Source organism: Mytilus galloprovincialis, chromosome 2, assembly GCF_965363235.1.
Source record: "Mytilus galloprovincialis chromosome 2, xbMytGall1.hap1.1, whole genome shotgun sequence".
NCBI lineage: Eukaryota > Metazoa > Mollusca > Bivalvia > Mytilida > Mytilidae > Mytilus > Mytilus galloprovincialis.
This window is the reverse complement of record NC_134839.1, coordinates 79,139,391-79,164,664: the sequence shown is the minus strand read 5'-3', so window position 1 is coordinate 79,164,664 and position 25,274 is coordinate 79,139,391. Positions and strand designations below refer to the sequence as shown.

Genomic DNA, 25,274 nt, shown 5'->3' with positions numbered 1-25,274 from the left:
ACCCGTCCCTAATCAGGAACAGTGAACCACAAGAACGAACTATACAAATCATTTGAAAAAGGCTCATCAGTATACATATAACAAAAACATATAGAAGTGACCGGGTACTTGTACATCACAACAACAAAAAGACACTAAGTACAGATTTGAAAGTCTTCGCAGTTGCGGACAGTGGATTCAAACCAATAACAAATAATATAAAATATCATGCATCAAAGTTTAATATCCCAATCAGTACACATCCAACGTCCAATGGATTGAGTGTAAAGTCGTTATAAACGGTCAGAGAAAACATGATCTTGTGCAATGCCAAGATACAGGAGAGGACAGAATCTCCTTTTCTCTAAATTTGGTTGATGTGTACTGAATGATACTCCAGTCTGAGACAAAATGTTTTATTTCTTAGATGTATTTAACTTTGATATAGCTTTTTTAAAACTACGAGTACACATCTTTACTTTGTTTTTATTTATGATGGTTTGTGCTTCGTACTGGTCGGTTGAGTTTAGCCATCTGCAATTGATTTTATACAGTTTGTTCTAATAATGTGCTGAAATACTTCTATTTCAGTTTAAAGAGTGGGTGGCGCGGTTAACGCTCACAAAAAAGTTAACCGCAACTTTATTCATGTGACTTTCCTAAGTCGGAAGTCTTTAAGTCAATGGTTGTCGGTGATGTCTGTTATATCTATTTGAAATCAGCTATATATTGTATGAATTCGACAATCAATTTTCTCCGTTTTATTTTTCGACATGTTTCAAGTCGGGCATGTAATAGCTGACTATACAATTTTTTTTTCTCATTGCTGAAGGCCGTGCTGTGACCTAGATTTACTGTTAGATTCGTCATTTGAATTCAGTCGATATATGTCTTATTCGCTATCATACAAAATCTCCTTGTTTTTATATAAATAAAATTTGTTATATTTCTCAAATTAGATTTTCAAATAATCTAGGGCAATTTTGATTTAAAAATTGTGCAGTGTCTGTCAGTGTCTTCTGTGGTTTGTTTTTGTACCAAGTTGTTTTTATATCTCTTTTGCTGAATTTTTATCAATGTGCTTGGTGAAAAACAGTCAAGCATTTACAGGAGACATTGACAATATTCACTTTTCAAAACATGTATTATCAAATTACAAGACAATAAAAAGACTTTCATAAAATTTTAATAGGGCACAAAAGATTCTTCAATACCAACGTCTGATTTCTTCTATCTCTTTCTACAAAAGAGTGTGTTGTATATTTTCTTCACCTCTGTTCTAAATCGAGTGTCACAAAATCCGTAAACAAAACAATTAGACATATTATTGATAAAGAAACACCAAACGAAAGTATTGTAAAGTACTTTCCCACTGAAGGACATATTAGACACAAAGCCTGTTTTAACAAATGCTAAAATCTTCAGTGTTAAATGAGGAAAATAACTTATAAAGAAAAATGCAGTGATGAGAAAAAACATAAACGTAGTTCGTTTTGCTCTATCAAACTTAGACTTTTCATGTGTCTTCGTTTTAGGTTTAACATGTGTATGATTGGTGCCAGCACTGGATGAAGAATCTGTTGAAGCCATTGGAAAGTCTATCATTACTTTTTCCTTTAAATTAGCTGTTTTTATGTTTTTCGTCATATATTCTCCTTTAAAAACAGGTTTGTCTTCAGAACTGGCATCTGTTGAAACTGTTATTTTACTTTTTGAAGAATCTGAACTCGTTGCATATGGAACTGAACTTTTAAATGTCGTGTGTTTAGATATAACCCTTCCAATAAGACTGTACATCACTAATAGTATACCAAAGACCCCAAAAACCACTAAAATTAAAACTGCGTTGAAATAAGCTTGGAATTTAGTATTTTTGAATTGATCTTCAGTAAAGCATCGGACTCCTGTAATATTTGGATTCGTGGTATTAATTGAACTATGTCCATACAGTACTGGTGCAGGCCAGGATAGAACCATGGATGTTCCAAGACAAACCAAGATCAAGACTTTCGCTATTCGTCTTGAAATCTGCTTACCAAGAGGAACACATATCTTTCTATATCTAGAAAATAAAAGAAATGCAAACATTTATATCAATTCATCAGAGGCTGTAATTTTATAGTTAAATTTTATTCGAATCTAAAGTGTATATTTTGGAACATATTTAAATATTCGGATAAATAAAATTTATAAGTTAACGTTTTATTTATTCAATAGTATATGTACAAGTATAATATGAGAAATGTCAACATATATATTTATCTATCAACATGACACACCATCCGGCTAAAGTAAAAATATGTTCACATCCTTATTTTGTTTACAGAAAACTAACATACCTGAATAATTTTAACTGTCAATCTAAATGTAAATATTCATAAACCTAATTTTTCATAAATTAAACAACAGTACGAAGTTGTTTTCCAAATAAGAGGAATTTTTGGCACGATATATTTTATACCTTCCTGTTCTTATTTTTAATAATTTCCCCGTACGAATTATAGTGTAAATTGATTTACAGAATGAAAACTAAATTGACCCTTATTTCAGGAAGTGCAATTTAATTAGACATGAAATAGTGCAGACGCTGACATGAACTACATATATACAATTTTACAATACATTTTGAAAGATATTTACTGTTGTACACATAATAATTAACATACCTGTCTATAGCAATGACTGTTAGGATCAAAGCTGATGATATACAGATGAAATAGTTGACGAATCGTAGGACTTTGCAGGCTGATACCATCGTGAATGTCAACGGATTTCTCAGATCAACAATAATGAAAGGCATACCGACGATACAAGTTATCATATCTAACACAGCTAATGATAAAATGAATATTCGATGATTTGAAGGTTTCATTCGAAGTGTATAAATAAAAAGCACGTGCAGGTTCCCGATTATTCCAATAATCATAATTATTGTAACAAATATAACACCACCAACATATTGCTTAGCTTCTTCATGATTCAGTTCTTCTAGCAACATGACTTCGTTCAACATACTGATAACTGTTTACGTATTAGATACAAAAATGACTTATTGATGTATGTTGATGTGTTCAAATATCTTTACACCACTAAACCACAAATGCATATAAAATATTGTCAACGGTGATATTCTTTTGTAATTTTCATACCTCTTATACTGTAAATATTAACATCAAACAAACAATAAAAATAAATCGAGAGGTAGCGACGTAATACTTGTCACATAAAACCACAATGTCACAGCCTAGATAAAGATGAATGAAGCGGTAAGCTGGATCAACCTATCATATCTGTCAAAATCTATACTATCTGTATGGGAATTTACTCTCAAACATAAATACGATTAATATATAGTAGCTTTTCATATACTGTGAGACAAAAAGTAAATTGAATACTCTTACATCTAATTCGAAAACTATTCCGTTGACTTGTAATCAATTCAAGGTCTCGTAAAAATTATCCTAACATTTGTAACTTCCCAAGTTTTACATATAATGCACATAGGTAAAAGTTCTGGGTTCTAGCATTAAATCAATGAAGTATACCGGAACATACTTGGACTTTATATGTGTATGATGCTCCGGAAAAGGCGGTAAGATAAATTGGCTGTATTTCAAATCATAAGATTATTCACCCACTTAATAATGACCAGAAAGGAAAAGCCCACTTTCAATAATAAACATGTAAGTGGGACAAAGCTGATTATCAGATGCTTGAACCCATCCTCTAATCTCTTTTATCGGAATTCGCCATTTCAAAATCTGGCCTACACTCCACGATTTGGTGTTTTAAACAAATAAGGGAAATTTAGCAAAATATCTTATGATCTTCCTTTTCGTATTCTCATGATAACCTGGTGTTAAAATATTAAAATAAGATTATAATATTCGGTTGTATAGTCACCGACTACATCAATCTTTTCATATACTTACCTTTAATAGTTTTCCTTAGTTCCATAACTGTTCTATTAGATTATTTCCTAAATCAAAATATCTTACTTTCCTACCAATTCATGTATCTCCCAAATATTTTTTTCAACTATCTTAGAATCAAACATATTCGTTACAAGAAATTAACCTTTGCTTTGCTACATATATTGGACATTTTGGTGAACTACCGGCTAATTACTACTTATAATACTATTTATTATTGGTAGCTGTTGTTTGTAGATTACCAAACAAAGATATGTCTAAACATTTATATCCCAAAAGTGTTCTCAGCGCAAAATAGTCTTTAGTGTCTACATTATCAGATTGTTACCGATATATTTCGATGACAACTTCAACGGGTTATGTTCTTCTCATATTTGTTATGATGGTATGATACTAAACCCATCAGGGGGAGGATTGTGCCTGATATTCATATGATGAAGACATATTTTTCAATCAGTTTGATTGAGGTCCGGAGCTGGCATGTCAGTTAACTGCTAGTAGTCTGATGTTATTTATGTATTATTGTGATTTTGTTTATTTTCTTTGGTTACATCTTCTGACATCAGACTCGGACTACTTCTCTTGAACTGAATTTTAATGTGCGTATTGTTATGCGTTTACTTTTCTGCATTGGCTAGAGGTATAGGGGAGGGTTGAGATGTCACAAAACATGTTTAACCCCGCCTCATGTTTGCGCCTGTCCCAAGTCAGGAGCCTCTGGCCTTTGTTAGTCTTGTATTATTTTAAATTTAGTTACTTGTGTACAATTTGGAGTTTAGTATGGGGTTCATTATCACAGAACCAGTATATATTTGTTTAGGGGCCAGCTGAAGGACGCCTCCGAGTGCGAGAATTTCTCTTTGCATTGAAGACCTGTTGGTGACCTTCTGCTGTTGTTTGTTCTATGGTCGGGTTGTTGTCTCTTTCGCACATTCCCCATTTCCATTCTCAATTTTATTCAATGTGCAAATATACTAGGGTGTTTAATCAATAAATCTTAACTCAAAAATATATCAGTGACACAATATTTTTGTTATTCAAATTGTTATACATATAAAACACTTCCTTCTCCCTAAGTCAAATGACAAAAAAGCACCTTTGCTTTTATATTTTGTTCATTGTACTATATTTATAGATGGAGTAAATCACGATAAAAAAATAACAAAACAGATATTATGGTATCGCAAACACAGCACAAGAACGTACCGATGAGAGAATAAAGGTCGAAAAGCCATATCCTCATTTATGAAATATGTTGAAGAGTATGACAACGTTATAAGAACCCCTTGCGGTTTCTGTTAGAAATTGACCAGAGACAACCTCCTAGTTGAAAAATGCTAAATAACTTTGTAATTGTATATGAACATTTCCTAGTAAAGCAGTGAAAATAACTTTGTTTAAGGCACATTTACTTACTGATGTGTATTGAAATGATTCGTCAAATGGTAGTTATATACTTAATCACAGATGTTCTCATAAAGCATCAATCCAATAAGCAAATTGAATTTTATCGGCAAGTACTAAGAAATCTAGCCTAGATGTACAAAATTAATACCATTTATCAAAGGCACATTACGACAATTCGTTAACTTATAATTCGTTTCTATGTATGTTGCATTGTTGTTTAAGAGATAATTGATCCAAGTTATATAAAAAAGAAGATGTGGTATGATTGCCAATGAAACAACTGTCCACAAGAGACCAAAATGACACAGACATTAACAACTATAGGTCACCGTGCGGCCTTCAACAATGAACAAGGCCCATACCGCATAGTCAGCTAGGCCCCGATATGACAATGTAAAACAATTGTCATATACTTTATTGTAGTTTTAACATGAGTAGGCGTTATATTCATGATTATTTTTTCCCGAGTGATAGTTAGGGCTTAAATAACACAAACATAATGCCTATATATGTTAAAACTACAATAAAGTATAGATTGCATCAATGATTTCGATTCTGATAAGGACAACTAAGGTAAGTCGTTTGTCCGATGTGTATAAGTGTAGAGTTTTTGTATAGGCTCTTCCATAAACCTCCCTTTTTTGTTTGTAAAAAAGCAAACGACTTGCAATGTGATTTTTTAGAGGGAGGTGTTTTAACAGCCAGCATGAACGGTTGTCGTATCTAGGTCAAATATGTCAATTTCGAATTGAAACATATTACAGTCATAATAAATGAATTAGTAACAACATGTGCATCATTTAAGTGTTTGGAAGTTAATGAAATGTATTAAATGCATGCCAATTTTGAAAAACAACATCGTTCTGCAGTAGTCAATATACGCATGTGCAAACAAATTTTATTGAATTTAGAGCATGGGTTTATTCTCATAGCGATAGAAACACGTCAGATTAGAATAGTGTTTTGTTTAACTTCTGTGTTCTTTGTTTTCCTCTAATAGTTGATGTGTTTTCCTCGGTTTTAGTTTGTAACTCGGTTTTGTTTTCTCTCAATCAATTTGTGAATTTTGAACAACAGTCTTTGAAAAGGGGCGGGGCATGAATTTATTTTTCCTTCCTCAAGATTGGGAATATAATAAATTCCTAAGTTTCCACTAGGATCTCAAACTGGATGAATATTTATAGAAGAGTAAACTTATATGTTTGTTATTGATGTATCTTGTTCAGAATTGTCATAAACAAACCGGAAATACTTTGGACGATAAGCAACCAACATTCCATCAATCATGTTGAGTCTTTAAGTTTTAATTAAAAATTGTTAAATATACTGTGCCCGTGGATTTGATTGCTCTTATTTTGTGTCGGGTCATTCGGAGCTAACGTTCATCTGGTAATTAGTTCTTGGTCCGTTGAAGGCCATGTGGCACTTTTTTTTATTCATTGCATTGAGACTTTGGTGCTATTGCCTTAATTCTGTTCTTTTTCATATATCAAGTACATTCTCATCATCAATTAATAAAGACACATTGTCAACATCAAAGACGACAGACAAATGATGGTCAAAGCACTCCTGGTCGTTCATATATTCCGGCGAAAACCAAGATATAAACTAACTTGGGTTTGTAAAAACGTATAAATTAAAGTTTAAATGATAGCCGAAACACGTTGCAGATGGTTGAATTTACATACATGTACTAATTATATTAACTAAATAAGAATATTCGACAATCAATTTGGCGTAAGCCGAAAACTTATGAGACCAATAGGGACGATATAGGAAAGATCCACATTTTGGGGGGATGATTTTTATACTGGCATCCGGGAACAGTTGTATGTCAAAATATGACCCACCAATACGTGTAATACGAATTCAATGAATGATTTCAGTCAATGTGCCATTTGTTCTTCGATTTGAACAATCGCAACCCATAATGACATGAAAAAAAATGGTCATACGTCTGCAGATCGTCATATGTAATTTTTATTTTGGAATCAAAAAGTTTCTTTACTACTATCAATCTTAACTTACAGATAGCTTCATAATTTATATTGATTAAGATTTGGAACTTGAAAAAAACTTGTAAAGACACTTTCACCAATCCTTAATATCACGATCGTGTCATGAGAAAAGAATGAAAAACATAGAAGAAATGTATCAAAATCATCGTATCTTATATCTAATTTCCTTGTAACAATTTATTATTCATTAAACACAATAATGTTCTCCTTATGGCAATTTTTAAGACAAATACTACCAACCAAAAGTATTGATATGATTCAGTATACACGTCATTGACAACCAACCATTCCTTCGACCCCTTAGACGATTACAGTTAGTAGCATACATCATCTTATGTTTAATTGGTCATTGAAACAAGTGTTAATGAAATGAAAATATAGGCTTTCAATTGGAATTGACTGCGCCCAATAGGAAAAAATAAAACAGTTTTTCATATCTTAAATTAAAAAAATATATCTTAAGGATGTTCCCTACTCTTAAGTTTTTAAAGACTGTTATAAATTGATAGTATACAATTAAAGAAACTATAAAAACAGACAAAAAATGGAGGGTCCGTGTGCTTGTTTTCGAGTTATAAGTCGTTGAAAATTTGGCGGGAAACAATTTTCTCTAGACTTTTCAAAAAATAGCTTATTTAAATATATGGAATGAAAATAGGAAGAAAAAATAGGGGGTTAATGGACAAAACATTTCGAGGCACATTGATGGATAAAACCAGAGGATTCCGAAAATCTGACAAAATGTCTAAAAACTGAGTAGCAAACCTCCTCAAGGACAATGAAATACCAAACTGACGATCAACAAACAAAACCCTCAAAAGAATACTTAAATTAAATGCGAAAACACGGTTATATCAAGTGATAAAATTTTGGAAAGTTGACCCCTTTGAGATTAACCAGAACATACTTGATTAAACAATACGTATTTTGTTTTAAGGGACGAAAACATATTACATTCCAAAAGATTATGCGTAAAATCCATGATCCGTGAGGCTGCATATTTGAAGGCAGTCGAGGTTCGTTTGACAATTAAGAAGTTAAAATATTTCTTAATTTTACTGTATTCAAACCAAATAATCGAACAGTCTATATGAATATGGCCGTTAGTTTTCTCGTTTGAATTGTTTTACATTTTCTTATCGGGTTCTTTTATAGCTGACTATGCGGTATGGGCTTTGCTCATTGTTGAAGGCCGTACGGTGACCTGTAGTTGTTTAAATGTCTGTGTCATTTTGATCTCTTGTAGACAGTTGTCTCAATGATTGGCAATCATACAACATCTTCTTTTTTTATATACTACTAAGAGCTCGTAAATTGTTTTAATTCAGTAATCATACCCAAAGGACAAATTTATTATAAACAAAACACATCAGCATACACCTTTCTAACTTTTAAAGTTTAAAGTCTGAAATACGAAGAATTTACTTCAAGTATCATTTAAGGTAGATAGGGTGTCTACCTCCATCTTGGATTTGGAAATACTAGAAAACAAGGTCTAGATCTTTATTAGAATGTGCAAATTTTTAGAGTAGTAGGTAATTCATGTGTTGGAACTTCCACTTCGATATAGAAAATGACATGTTTTATCATATTTAGGGTTGCATTTTACAAAAAACAGAAAACTTTTGTTCAAATAATTTTTTCCCAACTTTGCCACATAAGGGGAGGCAACTCAAATGCAAGGGCAGACAATTCAAATTAAGGTACTTTTACAATAGAATGTGTTAGGAATTTACCTATTTTATAATGTAGCAAGAAAACGGGTCTGGTGATCCCATTGTTTCTTTTTCTTAACTGAAAGCATACTATGAAAGCCCTCTTATCATATGTTATCTCAAAATTCTATAGTGTAGATTACGCTTTATTGCAGAAAATTGGGTTTTCCATGCATAATCTATGCAAAATCTGTCAATTTTGAACACCGTGTAGCGTGAAAATAAGCCCGGTGACCCATTCTTTTTATTATAATTTTTTTAAAAAGCATGATGTAAACTACATTTTGGTTAATCATTAGAAAAAAGTCTATGGATTATAATTTAGACACCCCATCTACCTTAAACTTGACATTATCAATGAATCATTCAAATGAGGAAGTTTTACTAGGAGTATCATATACACTTGACATTATCAATGATCCATTAAAAAATGTCAAACGTAAATGAACCTTGCCAGACAGGCATTTTCACCTTACAATCATTCCAGGCTACTAAAATAGTAAGCTTATATGTTCTGAGAAACAGACATACTTACGAAAATATAACTTGACAAATGAATCATAAAAATTAGGCCAGGGTCAGATGATCCATGCAAGACAGACATGTACACGATGCAACCATTGCTCGCAACAAATGGAGTAGACCTATCGCTTCATCTTTTATATAAACTTTGGATTTCAAATATTTTGCCCACTGAAGAGACATGTATTGTCGAAATGCGCATCTGGTGCAGGAAAATTGATACCGTCAATGTTATTATAGTATCTAAGAAATACACATAACCATAAACATTTAACATAGACTAATATACCAAGAAAATCGCGTCAAGATTAGATGATAACTGCAAGAGAGACATGCACACCAACTTATCATAACATACAATAAATACAGTGGCTCCATTGCTAAACGTATGTAAGAAACAGACAAAACCCTAAATATTAACCATCGACCAATCAAGTTGAGATCAAGGTAAGATGAAACATCCCAGTCGGACAGGTTCACCTCACACGAATTCTATGCACTAACTAAGTTGACCCCGAAAATTCTACTTTGATAGCTTATCCATGAAATGGAGTCGAAATACAATATTGCATGACCTTTAAATGATACCATGTAGTACACATTGATATCTTTTTACCCATAGTAAGTGAGTATCATAGCACAGGACAAGAAAAAACATAAACATTTGTTTTATTCAAACAGTCTCTAAACAATGATTGATTAATGTTAAACACCACTTTCAGCACTTTTGTGTCAGTTTTTATTTGCGGAGGATACCACAGTATCCTAAGAGAACAACTGTCTTTCGGTAGAAAAACTGACAAAACTATTTAAGTAAGTTTGGTGTCGAGCGCACCTGCCTCTTTCAGGATTGGAACTTCAGTCTTGACAAGCTACCGATACAGTAGTGTGACTGCCTATACAACATTTTTCGTTACTGAACAATGAAATGAGAACTAGAACAATAGACAAATGATAGAAGGTTCCTAATATAAGGCATCTGCGAAAAATGAATAATGTATCCGAGTCGTTTATTTTCTAAAATCTAAAGCTAAATACTAAAAGAGGTGCGAAAAATACCACAGGGACAATCAAACTCATATATCAAAAATAAACTGACAAAGCTATGGATAGAAATGAAAACGACAAACAGACAAATAATAGTACACAGGAAACAACATATAAAACTAAAGACTAAGCAACCCCACTACAAACTGAGGGTGATATCAGGTGCTCCAGAAGGGTAAGCAGATCCTGCATCACATGTGGCACCCGTTTAATAGTTTATGTCACCGTCGCTGAAAAATAACCTATATCTCTAATTCTAGGACTTATACAACGCAGGCGATGCAAAAAATTAAAACAATCAACAGTGTGTATGTCCTATTTCATTTTAATACATAATTAAATAAGAGACAACAGGCGAGTGTTCTTCTAACTTTTTAAATATTTCTACACAGAAATTTATTGTAGAAGTTGTACACCTCTGTCCTAAATCGAAAGTCACAAAATCCGTAAATAAAACAGTTTGCCATGTTATTTATAAAGAAGCAATAAATAAAAGTATTGTACAATACTTTACCAGTGAATGACATATTCGAAACAAACCCTGTCTTTACGGATGTTAATATCTTTAAAGTGAGATGCGGAGTGTAACTGATGAAGAAAAACAATGTTAGGAGAAAAAACATAAATGTCGTTCGTTTAGCGCGATTAAACTTTGATTTTTCATGCTGCTTCTGTTTGATATGATTTTGCTCTAAATTAGAAATCAGAACATTATCGTTACACGGCACTGCTATACTTTTGTTATTTATACAGTTTATATTATTCGTCATTTTACTTTCTTTTTCATTTTTCGAAGACTTGTTTTCTGAACTCAAGTCTGTCGAAACTGTTATTTTGGCTTTTGAAATGTCTGAACTTGTTGCTTCTGGGACAGAACTTTTAAAAGTCTTATGTTTTGAAACCACTCTTCCAATACGATAATAAATTACTATTAACACTGAAAGAAAGCCAAAGACCAGGATGATCAATAGAGAATTAAAATAAGATTGGTATTTTGTGTTTTTAAACTGATCATCTGTAGAGCATCGGATTCCTGTAATATTAGGATTAGTCGTGTTGACAGAGCTATGTCCGAACAGTACTGGCGCCGGCCAAGAAAGAACTATTGATAGGCCGATGCAGACTACAATTAGAATCTTTGCTTTTTGTCTTGAAATTTGTTTGCCAAGAGGGACACATATCATTCTATATCTGAAATTTAAAAAAAGAAGAATTAGCTTACCTGGATACGCAAATTTCATTTGACACTAAAAAAGCGATTTTTTAGGCAAAGCATTTTTTTTTTAAATTGCAATACTTTAGTCAGTGAAGTGGTTCACATTATATTTTTGAAACTAAAGTGCCCACACATTACGTTCCCTGTCCAGTTACGTAAGGTCGGTGGAATTTTCTTGTGTGTAAATGGAATGAATAAGATAATGATTGCTACTATTTTTTTTATATGCAACATAGTCGTATGGTGTTTACATATCTCAATTGGAACTTTATACTAGTGCATGTTTACACTATATAGACTTCATATACAGGAGCATGCTCCTAACGCAGAAATTGCTCTAAAAGAGTTATGAGGAGGAAAGATAAAAACTGACATTTCGTAAATTTTATGGATACCATCACAAGTTCGTTGATTTATACGATATGTCTGTGTATAAACTAACGAATCACATTTTTACGTCGTCTTAGATTGTGGCTTAACATTAATGTCATCTGTCTGCTAAGTACCGAAGATGACCTATTCCCGAATATAACTGTTTTACCGACTTTTGAATAGATTTTTAGTACTGTAACAGTTGCCTTTATTTTTTAAAATTGATTTGAATAAATATCTAAACTGTTTATAATAAAACATCTATTAATCGTTTATTAAAAATAAATATTTGTAATCTCTAGTAGCATGTTTTATGTCTGAGACTTACAATAAAAATTTGAACAGGTCACGTTTCGTTGCAAATGCCACTAGTAATGTCTTTTCTTATGACCTATCAGTTTAAAACGCTATAGCTATGTAAAGTTGGCAAGGAGAAGACTTCCGTCCGTCAAATAATTTGCGTTTTGTTTAGACATAAAAGTTAATTAAATACAGTGCGTGATTACTGTCTGTCGCTTTCATGAATGGGATCCTTATGAAACATTCAATCAATGTGTTTAAATACAAGTAGCAACATTTTATATTTTCACATGCAATAAGAAGGCTAAATAAACCTGCTTACAAATATGTATTCACGTACCTATCAATGGCAATGACTGTTAAGATCAAAGCTGATGATATACAGATGAAATAGTTGACGAATCGTAGGACTTTGCAGGCTGATACCATTGTAAATGTTAACGGATTTCTCAGATCAACAATAATGAAAGGCATACCGATGATACAAGTTATCATATCTAACACAGCTAATGATACAATGAATATTCGATGATTTGAAGGTTTCATTCGGAATGTGTAGACAAAAAGCACGTGCAGGTTCCCGATTATTCCGGTGATCATAATTATTGTAACAAATATAATTCCACCAACATTTTGCTTCGTTTGTTCGTAGTTCATTTCTTCTAAAAACTGGTTTTCAGCCATCATACTGGTTACAAATGTTGTTTTGGATAGCAAAATTTCGAATTGCTGAATGTTTATAAATGCGTTCAAATCTCTTTTAAGCACTTAACTACCTCAAATATTTCAGATTTATATACAATACTATCAACGGTTATCAATAATGATAATTAATACAAAAAGTACTCAAATATATATAGACTTTTTATATCTATCATACTCCGGAAATGCGCAAAAAGAAATTGGCTTTACTTCAAACTGTAAGACTAACAACCCACTTTAAAGATATAACGTGCAGTTCACTAGAGACAGTTTGTTCAGATAATTAAACCAAGCCTCTCACCTCTAGTATCGTAGTTCCGTATATGGAAAAAAATCAGTGTTTAGAGAAAAATTTATGGTCTAGATTTCGTGTTGTCAAATCAACGTTTGAAGGAATGACATGTTTGGTTACATAGTAACCGGCCATGTCAGTCTTCAATTTTCGCATAGACATTTTTGACTGTTTTCCTTAGATCTATATCTATTCTATTTATAATTTACCATAATTGAAAACAGTTTGCCAACCTGCCTAAATACCTACCCAAATACTTACATAGCTATTTACCAATCAGAACTCTTCGCTATTAGAACTTTACATTCTCGATTGATACACATATTGAACAATAAAAGTAAAACACCGGGGAATTACTACTCAACTATCTATTTTGGCAGTAGTTATTTGTATGTTTCCGAAAAATATAGCTAATTCAGAACAAAGGGATTTGAGGCTGGTATACTCTACATTTTTTAAAATACAGGGAGTATATGGTTATAGATTCTATTTGTTTTATATCTATATGACATACAGTTGGTCCCTATAATTAGCGTGTGCAATATCACATGTTGTTTTCGATAAACTTCTTATGAGAAACTAACCTAAATGGCTCATAGATCTACCGGTAACACCACCTATTGTTTAAGACACATTAAAAAACTTCCTTCTTCCCAGGTCAAAATGGTAGTCTCATTTTTAGCCAGATAAACAAGATTGATTCATTTTTGTTTATATATTGTACTATATATAAAGATGGTGTTCAACACGATCTATGTATTATAAAGCAGATATAAGACATTGCATAAACAGCATTAATAGCATACCGTCGAAGTAAATAACCAAACCTAAGTCGATAAGCCATATCCTCATTTATAAAACATATTAACTAAGGGATTTTTAAAGATTTTAATTTAATATGTATAAGATATCTATAAGGTTTTCGCAAGACACCTTTCAGACACAGTTACTAACTGTTGTGTATACTTATGTTCCGTCAATTAGTGGTTAGATGCTAATTCCAAGATACTCTCATGAAGCCAAATCTAATTATTGATAGCATTCAATTTTCAAAATCTACCTTTCAATCAAGTTCTACAGAAGGGCAAATGTATTTCTTATTTGAAGTACTGATACTCATTTGTTTCACAATGATTGAATATCATGTGAATGCAAATTGACATAAAAACTGAAATTTAAACGAAACAAAACTAAGTAGTTTCTGGTTCACTTTTGAAAGAAATAGACTGCATATAGTTGAACAATATACTATTTTGATGAACGACCGACAGAAAGGTTCTACATGTATGAGGTGACCAAATCTGAAAGACGGCTTGAAAATTACTATTAATTTAAAACTAGTATCCGACAACAGTTGTATTGTGAAATTTTAACACTCGATTCTTTCAATAAGGTTAGGAGTCAAAAAATGGTCTCTGTCAATGTACTGTATATGTAGGTCTTGTATTGTGGATTGTTATTTTTATTTGTTGTTGCTGACCGTTTCTGTCTATCGATTATAGGTGAGATTTAAAAAAAAAACAACAACAGTCACATTTTGCGGTTTTGTTAAACATGTATTGCTTACCATATTATGTGTTTACAGTTTGTGCCTTGATAATTATAAATTGCAAAAATGATGAAATTAATTAAGGGTTAGAACAATAAAAAATAAAGAAAAAAAAAGAGAGTAAAGAGATCTTGATATTCTGAATATTTTGTCTTATCATATCTTTTCTTTCCATAATGGGTTTTAAGATTTTAAATCAATACTTGCATTTTACTTTTATATTCTATGTAAGCCTTGACAAACATAAAACTGAGAATAGAAATTGTGAGTGTGTCGAAGAGACAACAACCCGGAGAAAGAGCAGATAACAATCTTTGTTTATGGACCGGAATATAATCAACACCTGTTCATCTACATACCATAACGAAGTATTTGAAAAAAGTATTTACAATGGGTTCGTAAGTCTCGAAGAAAGATTTGAACAGATGAACGAACAATAGATGCCAAGTATAGTAAAAGCACATACTGGGTGGTGAAATGAAATCAAAACTATACAGGCGAATTAACGTATAGGAACTCATTTTAGATTAAACACGTATGAGTCACCATTCACATAGTAAATACATGTATATAGACTACATATCCATAGCGCGTTTTACAATGATTTTCTACTCCAGCCTATAATTACATGATAAAAAAAATCATACGTCCCAATATTGTTATGGTTTATGACGAATTAAATTTGGAGAGCTTTATATATATACTAAGATTGTGCACTTTCATATATTTGCGAAGGAACTTTTAGTTTCCTATGATACTGTTAAGAAAAGTGCCTAGAAATTTGTTTTACTTAAGAGCTATTCTCTCGTCAAATATTCCTCATCCATTAGTTTTAAACATGATTCAACGTACAGTTCAAAGTATCAACTGACAACTATCACTCCTATTCACAACTTGAACACAATTACAATGTGTCAATGTATTTTAGTTATATGAATCAAGTGTATTACTAAATAGAATGTACTGAACTCTGCTTTCCATTGATAAATATATGGATACACTGAAAAAGGTTTTTTTGTAACAGTATAAATCATAGTTTCTTGACATTGTTCATTTCGAAGAAATCCTAGGATACAAAAAGTTCAATCAAATTCCCAAACTGACGAAAAACAGACATAACGTTTACCAAAAGATTAAGGAAGAAGAGAAGAAGTTAATCAACAAAACTGAATGTCAATGATCAACACACGTGGACACATCTTCAACTATATAGTTAGGGTCAACCAAGTTATACTGATGGCCTTAAAACTTTGGGAGTGAGGACTTATAACCGTTTTGGTCAGCATCCCATTTGAAGACATTTAAATGTATCAAGATAATACACAGGCACTTGTGTCTGTAAACAACCTTTCTACTTTAATATAAAACAAGGTACCTAACTCGTATTTATGAGAAATTTCGACGACATTTCGTTGTATTTCAATTCTTTGGTTGTCTAGCACAACTTTACTTGTTATGTCAAAAATTTATATAAGTATTCTACAAAATGGTGTTTAACACACGCCATTTTCTGTTGTCAGAACATTTTGTAGCTGACTTTCCGAGTATGTCAACCGTATATCATTTCGTCTTCTCACAACCAGGTCAAGCTTTGAAGCATGTCTGACCATATCCTTGCACAATTTTAATTGATCCTGTTTTTTTGGAAAGTAAGATATTTATAATAACTATTCGATTGGACTCTTCGGTGTTGGTTTTACATTTACAAATCTTGTTTATAATATTAAGCATTGTGAAGGTGTAAAAACACGGAAATATTCCAAATGTCTACTTATTTCAAAATTATACGTGTATGATGTGAATAAGGGTATTTTAACAGTGAACCCACGAACCTGCAGGATAAGTCAACGTATTAGAGTGCAATCCGTGCAATTTAATGATAGTTTGATATTGCGCAGTAATGTATTGTACGTTCATTGTATGTGTGTAAATGTATGAACTTCCCTGTCTGATCATTACAATATCATAGTTGTTGTTGGCTCAAAAACAAAGAATATTTGATCAATGTTAAACATACCGCGTGTACATCAGAACATAGTCACTCAAGTGGGAATGACTAGAACACATATATGCTCAATATCAAATAAAACACTAAACAATCTCAATATGAAAAAAATGTGGTATTTTTTTTTAATGACACAACTTTCTACAATGCAGGCCAAGGCAAAGATATAAGCAACTACTAACAACCTTCATAACTTTCAATATATAAACTGGAACCTTATTTTCGTATTTATTGCTTAAGATTAACTGATGTCTATATTAGAGCATCACCAAAGAATCATTAATTGTATCAATGCACAAATGGTGCAGTAAAAATGGAACTGTTAATGTTAGTACTACCATGGGTCGATACATCTGCTCGTTAAATTTAAGTCCACTTCGAGCGTATCACCAGCCCACTATATATCAAGTACTTCGGTACTAAAAATACGAATATTGTGTTATTTATATTTTGTTGTTTAAAAACACTTCTAAGTAATGTTAGATTACGCAATGCATCTTGCTCTTGCACAGCTCTCATTCCTTTTCCGGGTTTGGAGTTTTTGGGGGCTTTTGCCAGCTCTTTAACCGTTGTATTATGATTTGAACTTCATTTTTTTTTCCATCCATGGAGGCACTTGTTCTCGTAATGAGCATCAGGTGCAGTTAAATTGGTACAATTAATGTTATTGTACAGTGTAATTCTTTGTTCCGCCAACTTTGTTATTCATATAGTATGTATGATAAATCACAAAATCACACTAATTTGCTGGGTAATTTTCGAAATTACATTAACCAAGAATGATTTAACATGTTAAATGATAGCGAACAATAAATAAATCGAGACTAAAAAAATAACCAAAAAGGGGTATGAAGAAGCCAAATGGTATACACCATCAATGGGTAAATTGCCTATTTCACTTTTGCTTCTACCTCTCACCAGTTGTTTAGTAAAAGGGTATGGGAACTGTCATTGAAAATAACTTTTAACTGATAATGCGTAAATGTTCACAGTGTACACTTATCATGTACTTTAACTGACAGTGTGTTCGATGTTAAACATAAAAAGCAAAGAGAACTCCTTATCATGCTTGTAGGAATTAAACGTATCCTACCTTTGTCTTCATCTTTTGTTTTAGATGAAAATAAATCCAAACAACATTGAAACATAGTAGTTTAGGTATGAAATTAAAAAAAAACAAAAAAGATAACCACATTTAATTATAAACATAGACAATATAAGTGTTACTTTCCTGTGGTTTGAGAGATAAGTGCATTTAACTATTACTTCCTTACGGGTTATCAGTGAAATGAAAATTTGAACTCATGTAAAACATGAAGTCTTATTATATTACCGATACATAGTTTCAATTATTCAGGGCCATGTGCTTTAAACGACTTTAACTGTTTAGAGGTTGAATTAATGTATATTTAAGGTGTACAATTCTTGCTGTATATATTACTATTTAAAAGGACATCGTCAACATATCAACATCACTTTACAAAGTCATGTCGGCAAAAAGCTCTACAGAGCTTATGTTTGTAATGTTTTTATGTAATCCCGACTTAAAATCAAATTTTCTTGTCTATTCCTTTCTTTGACTTGCCAGATGAGCTAAAACAAAATAACAGTAAATTTCCATTTGGCCACTTCATCAACAAATAACTTTTTTTTAAATACACCAACAAAAGCGTTCAACATCCAAAAATTTTTACTTTTCATAATAAAGAAAAATATATTTGCCACTGGACACAAAGCAAGCAACAAGAAATCTATGTACAAAGCGTTGTTTCTTTGGTTACAAAGCCTATAAATGAATATTTTGTATTGCTATGAGTTACAATTCATGACAAAAATAAGCAAAGACCCATCGAAACAACATCTGATAAACAAATTTAATAATACTTTTAGATATTTGGATGATATTTTGGCTCTCAATAATGACGACTTCAGTATGTATATTAAAGAAATTTATCCTGCTGAACTTACTTTTAATAAAGCTAATGCTAACAATGACCACTGTCCTTTCCTCGATCTTGATATCTATATCACTAACAGAAAGCTGAATACTAAAATTTATGATAAAAGAGATGATTTTTCATTTCCTATCGTTAATTATCCATTTTTAGATGGTGACGTTCCCTTGTCACCATCTTACGGTGTTTATATATCTCAACTTGTACGATTCGCTCGTGTATGTAACAATGTTTTAGATTTTAAGGAGAGAAATTTAAGTATTACTGAAAAATTATTACACCAGGGTTTTCGATATCACAAACTAGTCAAAACATTTACTAAATTTTATCATCGGTATAAGGACATCATTCGTAAATATAGCTCAACATGCAGACTTCTTATACGTTCAGGTATATCACATCCAATTTTTTATGGAAATATTCTTTATAAAGCACAAAGGTGTCAGTATTCACCTCAAAAACTAACAAAACCTTTGAATAGACTTATTAAGAAGGGATATAGTTACGATACTGTTGTCAGGTCATTAAAGATTGCATATTTTGGCGTTAATATTGATTCACTTATAGGGTCTTTGCATCGGAACTAAACACATTTATTCAAAAACCAGTTATTGGCATGACACGGGTTATGTTCTTCTCATATATGTTATGATGGTATGATACTAAACCCCCAACGGGAAGGATTGTGCCTGATGTTCATATGATGAAATCATAATCTTTCAGTCAGTTTAATTGAAGTCTGGAGCTGGCATGTCAGTTAACTGCTAGTAGTCTGTTGTTATTTATGTATTATTGTCATTTTGTTTATTTTCTTTGGTTACATCTTCTGACATCAGACTCGGACTTCTCTTTGAATTCTTCTGAATTTTATGTACGTATTGTTATGCGTTTACTTTTCTACATTGGCTAGAGGTATAGGGGGAGGGTTGAGATCTCACAAACATGTTTAACCCCGTCGCATTTTTGCGCCTGTTACAAGTCAGGAGCCTCTGGCCTTTGTTAGTCTTGTATTATTTTAATTTTAGTTTCGTGTGTACAATTTGGAAATTAGTATGGCGTTCATTATCACTGAACTAGTATATATTTGTTTAGGGGCCAGCTGAAAGATGCTTCCGGGTGCGGGAACTTCTCGCTACATTGAAGACCTGTTGGTGACCTTCTGCTGTTGTTTTTTTCTATGGTCGGGTTGTTGTCTCTTTGGCACTTTCCCCATTTCCATTCTCAATTTTATTTCCGAAAAAAAAAAAAAATGATTAGAAAGATTGGAACTTTAATTCCAATTCTTTCTTGTGATATCCCCTGACAACTCTTTAAGCATCTGCATCGTTGTGCACTGAAAAATGGTCAAAATAAATCCCATTTATATACTAATATGCAAAAATAAACTGAACACTTTAGGTTATGTTTTTCGTTTTTATATTTAAATATGTATGGTAATTGACTTGTCAGTATGTCTTTTATTAATTAAGTGAACTGAATGACATCTATGATGAAAAGCATAAAAGTCAATTGAGGACTTTAAATAAATGATTGTGTTTTTTTCCGCATCAACTGCATTTTAAATATGTGTTATCATATAGCCATGACATACAGGTTTTGTATTGTATTCCTGTCTTCTAAGGGTGTCATTTGAGTGTTATATTTAACATTGCCATAAAAGTGTGAGGTTTGGCTAGCCCAACCATTGTCTTAAAATGTCTTGTACCAAGTCAGGAAAATGGCAGTTGTTATCTTATAGTTCGTTTCTGTGCGTGTTGCATTGTCGTTTGTTTTTTGTTCATATAGTGTTTCTGTTGTTTCGTTGTTGTCATCTTATAATTGATGTGTTTCTCTCGGTTTTAGTTTGTAGCCCGGATTTGTGTTTGTCTCGATTGTTTAATGATTTTCGAACAGCGGTATACTACTGTTGCCTATATTTATGGATCGGAATATATAATCAGGAATTTTTTATCGACATATTACAAGGATCAACAATTTAAAAAAAAAATATTATCATTAGACTCGAATAAAGATTTGAACAGACAGACGATGTACGCCAATTATTAGATAGCGATAATTGAATCAACTCACAAAAACTCCTTCTAGTTAAACACTGGTGAGTCATTGTTCAATAAAGGCAACAGTAGCATACCGCTGTTCAAAACTCATAAATCTATGGACAAAAAACAAAATCGGGGTAACAAACTAAAACTGAGGGAAACGCATTAAATATTAGAGGGGAACAATGACACAACATGTAACACACATAGCAACGGACTAAGCATTAGGCAAAATCCGATGAGAATAACCAATATAACATCAAAACCAAATACATGAATTTGGGATAGAAAATTACCGTGACACGTCTTATAGTACACTCAAATATAGGAGAAAACAAACGACACAACGGAAACACAACGTAAAAATGTTACACACACAGAAACGAACTATGATATAACAATGGCCATTTTCCTGACTTGGTACAGGACATTTTTAAAGAAAAAATGGTGGGTTGAACCTGGTTTTGTGGCATGCCAAACCTCGCACTTTGATGGCATTGTTAAATATAACATCAAAATGACAACATAATAATACAGGACCACAATACAAACAAATAGGAGAACGTATTAGAAACACACGAACAACAGATAACAAAAGGCATCAGGATTAAAATTCATTACGTCAAAAACGCGCCTCGTCCAAACAAGAATTACCAGTGACGCCCAGATATAAAAGTTCGAAAGTCAAAAAAAAAGGGGGTGGGGTACAAAGTTGTACAGCTCTGAGGATCAAAAGTTGAAAAAGGTTGTGCCAATGACGGCTAGGGTTTTCTGCTTGTGATAAGAACATCCTTATTATTTAGAACAATTTATGCTATTGCAAACAGTAAATTTTATCAAATGAATATAAAAGATATACCTCATAAAACTGACGTCTTAACTAATTACAGATTAAATGATTAATATATGTATATGGAGTTCATATCTTTAGCATGTATAACAGAGTTTTTTTTAATGCAACCTATAACGACCTGAACAAAATAAATGTATGTCATAAGTTTATATATCATCATTGTTTATGACAATTTAAACTTTGATTTTGGAATTATTAATCTTCATCTTTTTCTTCAAATTTTAACTTAAATCGAGCTTCATAGAATGAAATTCAAAACAGTGTGGCTGTGGCCATTGATTGACACATTAAATTCATCCATTGACTGGGACCATTTAGGTGAACGTTTGTATGTAACGACCACTGCTCACTATGTACTTTTTAAAGACACTTAAACTATTGGGCCACCAAAGGTTCTCAACACCTTAATAAAGTAATTCGAAAAATTAATCAGAAATAACACGATGTTTTGATTTATATCCATTATATAAATCAAAACATAAAGGTTATTCCTGATTATTTTTTCGAATTATTTTATAATTAAAGGCGATAAGATACCTTTGTAACCCACACTTTAAATGTCTATCGTAGGTACGTCGTGAACAGTGGTCGTTACAAACGTTCACGTAAATTGTCCCAGTCAATGGATGAATCTAATGTGTCAATCAATGGCCACAGCCACACTGTTTTGAATTTCATTCTAAATGAACCGGGATTGAGCACTTGTGAATACTTGTAATGAAATTTTCAGTTACCCATCATGAAATATGGCTTATTAAAGAAAATATAGAAGGTGTAACAAAATCTTGAAATCTTACATTGTTTCTTTCCACCATAGGTTGTTTATTCAACAATTTTTTTTTACTAAGAGATATGTTCAGGTCAAACATTGTCTATCTACATAAGTTTTCAATTTGATTTTAAGTACAATTCAACAGATTTCAAATGACAACTATCTGCTATTCACAACATTATTACAGTGTTACACCTCTGTCATGTAATATCTTTGGCTTGTTTTTACTAAAGTTTGTATGGCAATTGACTTATGAGTATGGTCATTGTTATTAATTAAGTGAACCAAGTGAACCTATGATGAAAGAACATTTTAGTCAAATGAGAAGTTTAAATAAAAACCAGGTGCTCCGCAGGGCGCAGCTTTATACGACCCCAGAGGTCGAACCCTGAACAGTTGGGGCAAATTTGGTCACAATATTCAAGCTTGATACTGTCTGAATTTTGATTGTGATCAAATTTTTGACATAATATAGGTTTTTGCCACAAAATAAATGTGGTTCAAGATCTAACACATCTTTTGCACAATACTGTGCAATTGAATATTTGTTATTGAAACTTTTCAAAATTTGAAATTTGAAAAATGTTGAAAAAAAAATCCCTTAAAAAAATGGTAAACTGAGACCCCCCCAATTTATTGAAACCCCCCCTTGGAGCAATAACCCTTAAAATCAATCCCATGCTTTCCTTTGTAATATTGAACCTTGCAGTACGATTTCAGAGAGATCCATACACTTAAACACAAGTTATTGTCATGATTGTTTGGAAACTAGAAACATGCTTCTTTTTGGCCCTTTTTTGGCCATTAATTCCTACATATTTTGGGCAATTAAACCAAAACTTAATCCCAGCCTCCCCTTTGTTATATGGTACATTGTGGTACAAATTCAGAGAGATCCATGCAATTACACACAAAGTATTGTCTGGAAACTAGAAAAATGCTTGTTTTGGCCCTTAATTCCTAAACTTTGGCCCCATAACCCCTTAAATGAATCCAAACCTTCTAATTGTGATTTTAAACATTGCAGTATACTTTCAGAGCAATTGAAATACTGGTAAACAAGTTATTATCCTGAAACTAGAAAAATGCTTGTTTTTGCCCCTTTTGGGCCCCTAATTCGTAAACGGTTCGGACCATTATCCCCAAAATAAACCCCAACCTTCCTTTTGTGGTATTGAACCTTCTGAAAAAATTTCATTAAGATCTATTCACTTAAACTAAAGTTATTATCCGGAAACCAAAGTGTCTTCGGACGACGACGACGACATCATACCATTATACGAACCCAAAATTTTTTGGGGTCGTATAAAAACTCCTTTAATGCGATGTCCTTCTGAAGTTGTTGAGATTTTTTACCATTAACTTCATTTTACTCTTTATATTTCATTCTAGCCTTGACATACATCTTGTTTCTTCTCAATTGATTGATCTACCAAAATTTTGATCACATTGCTGTGGGCAAGATTAAGTAAAATATTGAGTTTACTTTTCGTCTTTTTCAATTTACTGCTATATATAACATTTTAAATCACTCCTGACCTAAATAATCATTTACTCGTGACAACCACTTATTACACAACTCAATACATAACTCTTGATCTTAATTGGATATTACATGTCAATTTACCTGTTTTATGATTAGAAATTAAAAAAAAATGCAAAAAACGAAATCCATTTTTTAGTTCTTAAATGAATCTTATTTCCCTATTGTTTAAACTCAAAATATCTCCAATGTAGCTAAGATCTGATGTTTACAAATTGTGACTTGGATGGATGGTTGTCTCATTGGCAGTCCCTTGTGGCACTCATACACCATCTTCTTATATCTATCAAAATCCAAAATTGAAGACTTCCAATGCCATAAGATACGAAATTCGAACTAAAATTTCAGTTATTAAAATTTTAATTGTAGATTTATGGAACATTGGAATAAAGTCTTGTTTAAGAGGGATATTTATTTCATAATTTCCTCTTTTTGACAAAAAATAATGTACTGACATTTACCTCATTTTATTTATTGAAAAATTGCAGATTTTTTTCTTAAATGGCACCATTGCAACTTTATAAATTGTGCTATAAGATAATCAGTTTTTCCACCAAGATAATATTAGGATATAAAATAATGAACAAAATTATTTCAATCTTTCCATCAGTGATTACAATAACGTTAAATTATACTATAAAACCTTTAACAAAGAATTAAAAAAAAGGTCTCCTTATGTAGAATGTTTCCTGTTCCAGGTTTTTTGGCTCATTCATCGCCAGCAAAGAAGAAAAAAGATACAATTCTATATTTATTTAAAATTTATTATCACAGAAAAAGATAATGAAAGACTTGGTAGTCTGCCACCCAGTTAATGGTCAAGATTTAATACAACAATATGTGGATTTTATTCCATAAAGCCTCAGTTATCATTGAACATAATTATACATTTAATCTCAATTTCAATACAATTATGTCTTAGTGTAATATATATTTCCAGTATGAGTACAATCAAATTAAGGCTCTTATCAACCAATAAATAGTACATATTTATTTTATAACATATGCTATTGATATACAGACGATTACAATGAGATTAAAACAAATGCATACACA

At 32.1% G+C, this 25,274-nt stretch overlaps 2 protein-coding genes and 1 long non-coding RNA gene across 3 annotated transcripts in view; all 3 read right to left on the bottom strand.

Annotated features, from left to right (window-relative positions):
* LOC143064493 (metallophosphoesterase MPPED2-like) overlaps nt 1-18,256 on the bottom strand; it is a 74,878-nt gene extending 56,622 nt beyond the window's left edge. Inside the window, exon 1 of the mRNA XM_076237350.1 lies at nt 18,150-18,256. Within this exon, the coding sequence (XP_076093465.1) occupies nt 18,150-18,204 (55 nt within the window). The 5' untranslated portion in view covers nt 18,205-18,256. The remainder of the gene's footprint in view (nt 1-18,149) is intronic.
* On the bottom strand, nt 1,148-3,513 carry LOC143064491 (putative G-protein coupled receptor 34). Its single transcript, XM_076237347.1, has 2 exons — nt 2,646-3,513; nt 1,148-2,041 (listed from the first exon to the last, which is right to left on the bottom strand). Exons 1-2 carry the CDS (start codon nt 2,990-2,992, stop codon nt 1,210-1,212), a joined length of 1,179 nt encoding a protein of 392 aa, XP_076093462.1. The 5' UTR covers nt 2,993-3,513; the 3' UTR covers nt 1,148-1,209.
* On the bottom strand, nt 11,415-13,349 carry LOC143062424 (uncharacterized). The gene is made up of 2 exons (XR_012974743.1): nt 12,849-13,349; nt 11,415-11,811 (listed from the first exon to the last, which is right to left on the bottom strand). It is a non-coding gene; the product is annotated as an uncharacterized LOC143062424 (long non-coding RNA).
* Nucleotides 18,257-25,274: the final 7,018 nt, after the last annotated feature.

Bases quoted from the DNA above. Each gene is read 5' to 3' on its own strand.
- LOC143064491 (XM_076237347.1), bottom strand. From the start codon at position 2,992: ATGTTGAACGAAGTCATGTTGCTAGAAGAACTGAATCATGAAGAAGCT. The intron at 2,042-2,645 runs GTATGTTAATTA...TTTATTTTCTAG, and splicing joins ACAGTCATTGCTATAGACAG to ATATAGAAAGATATGTGTTC.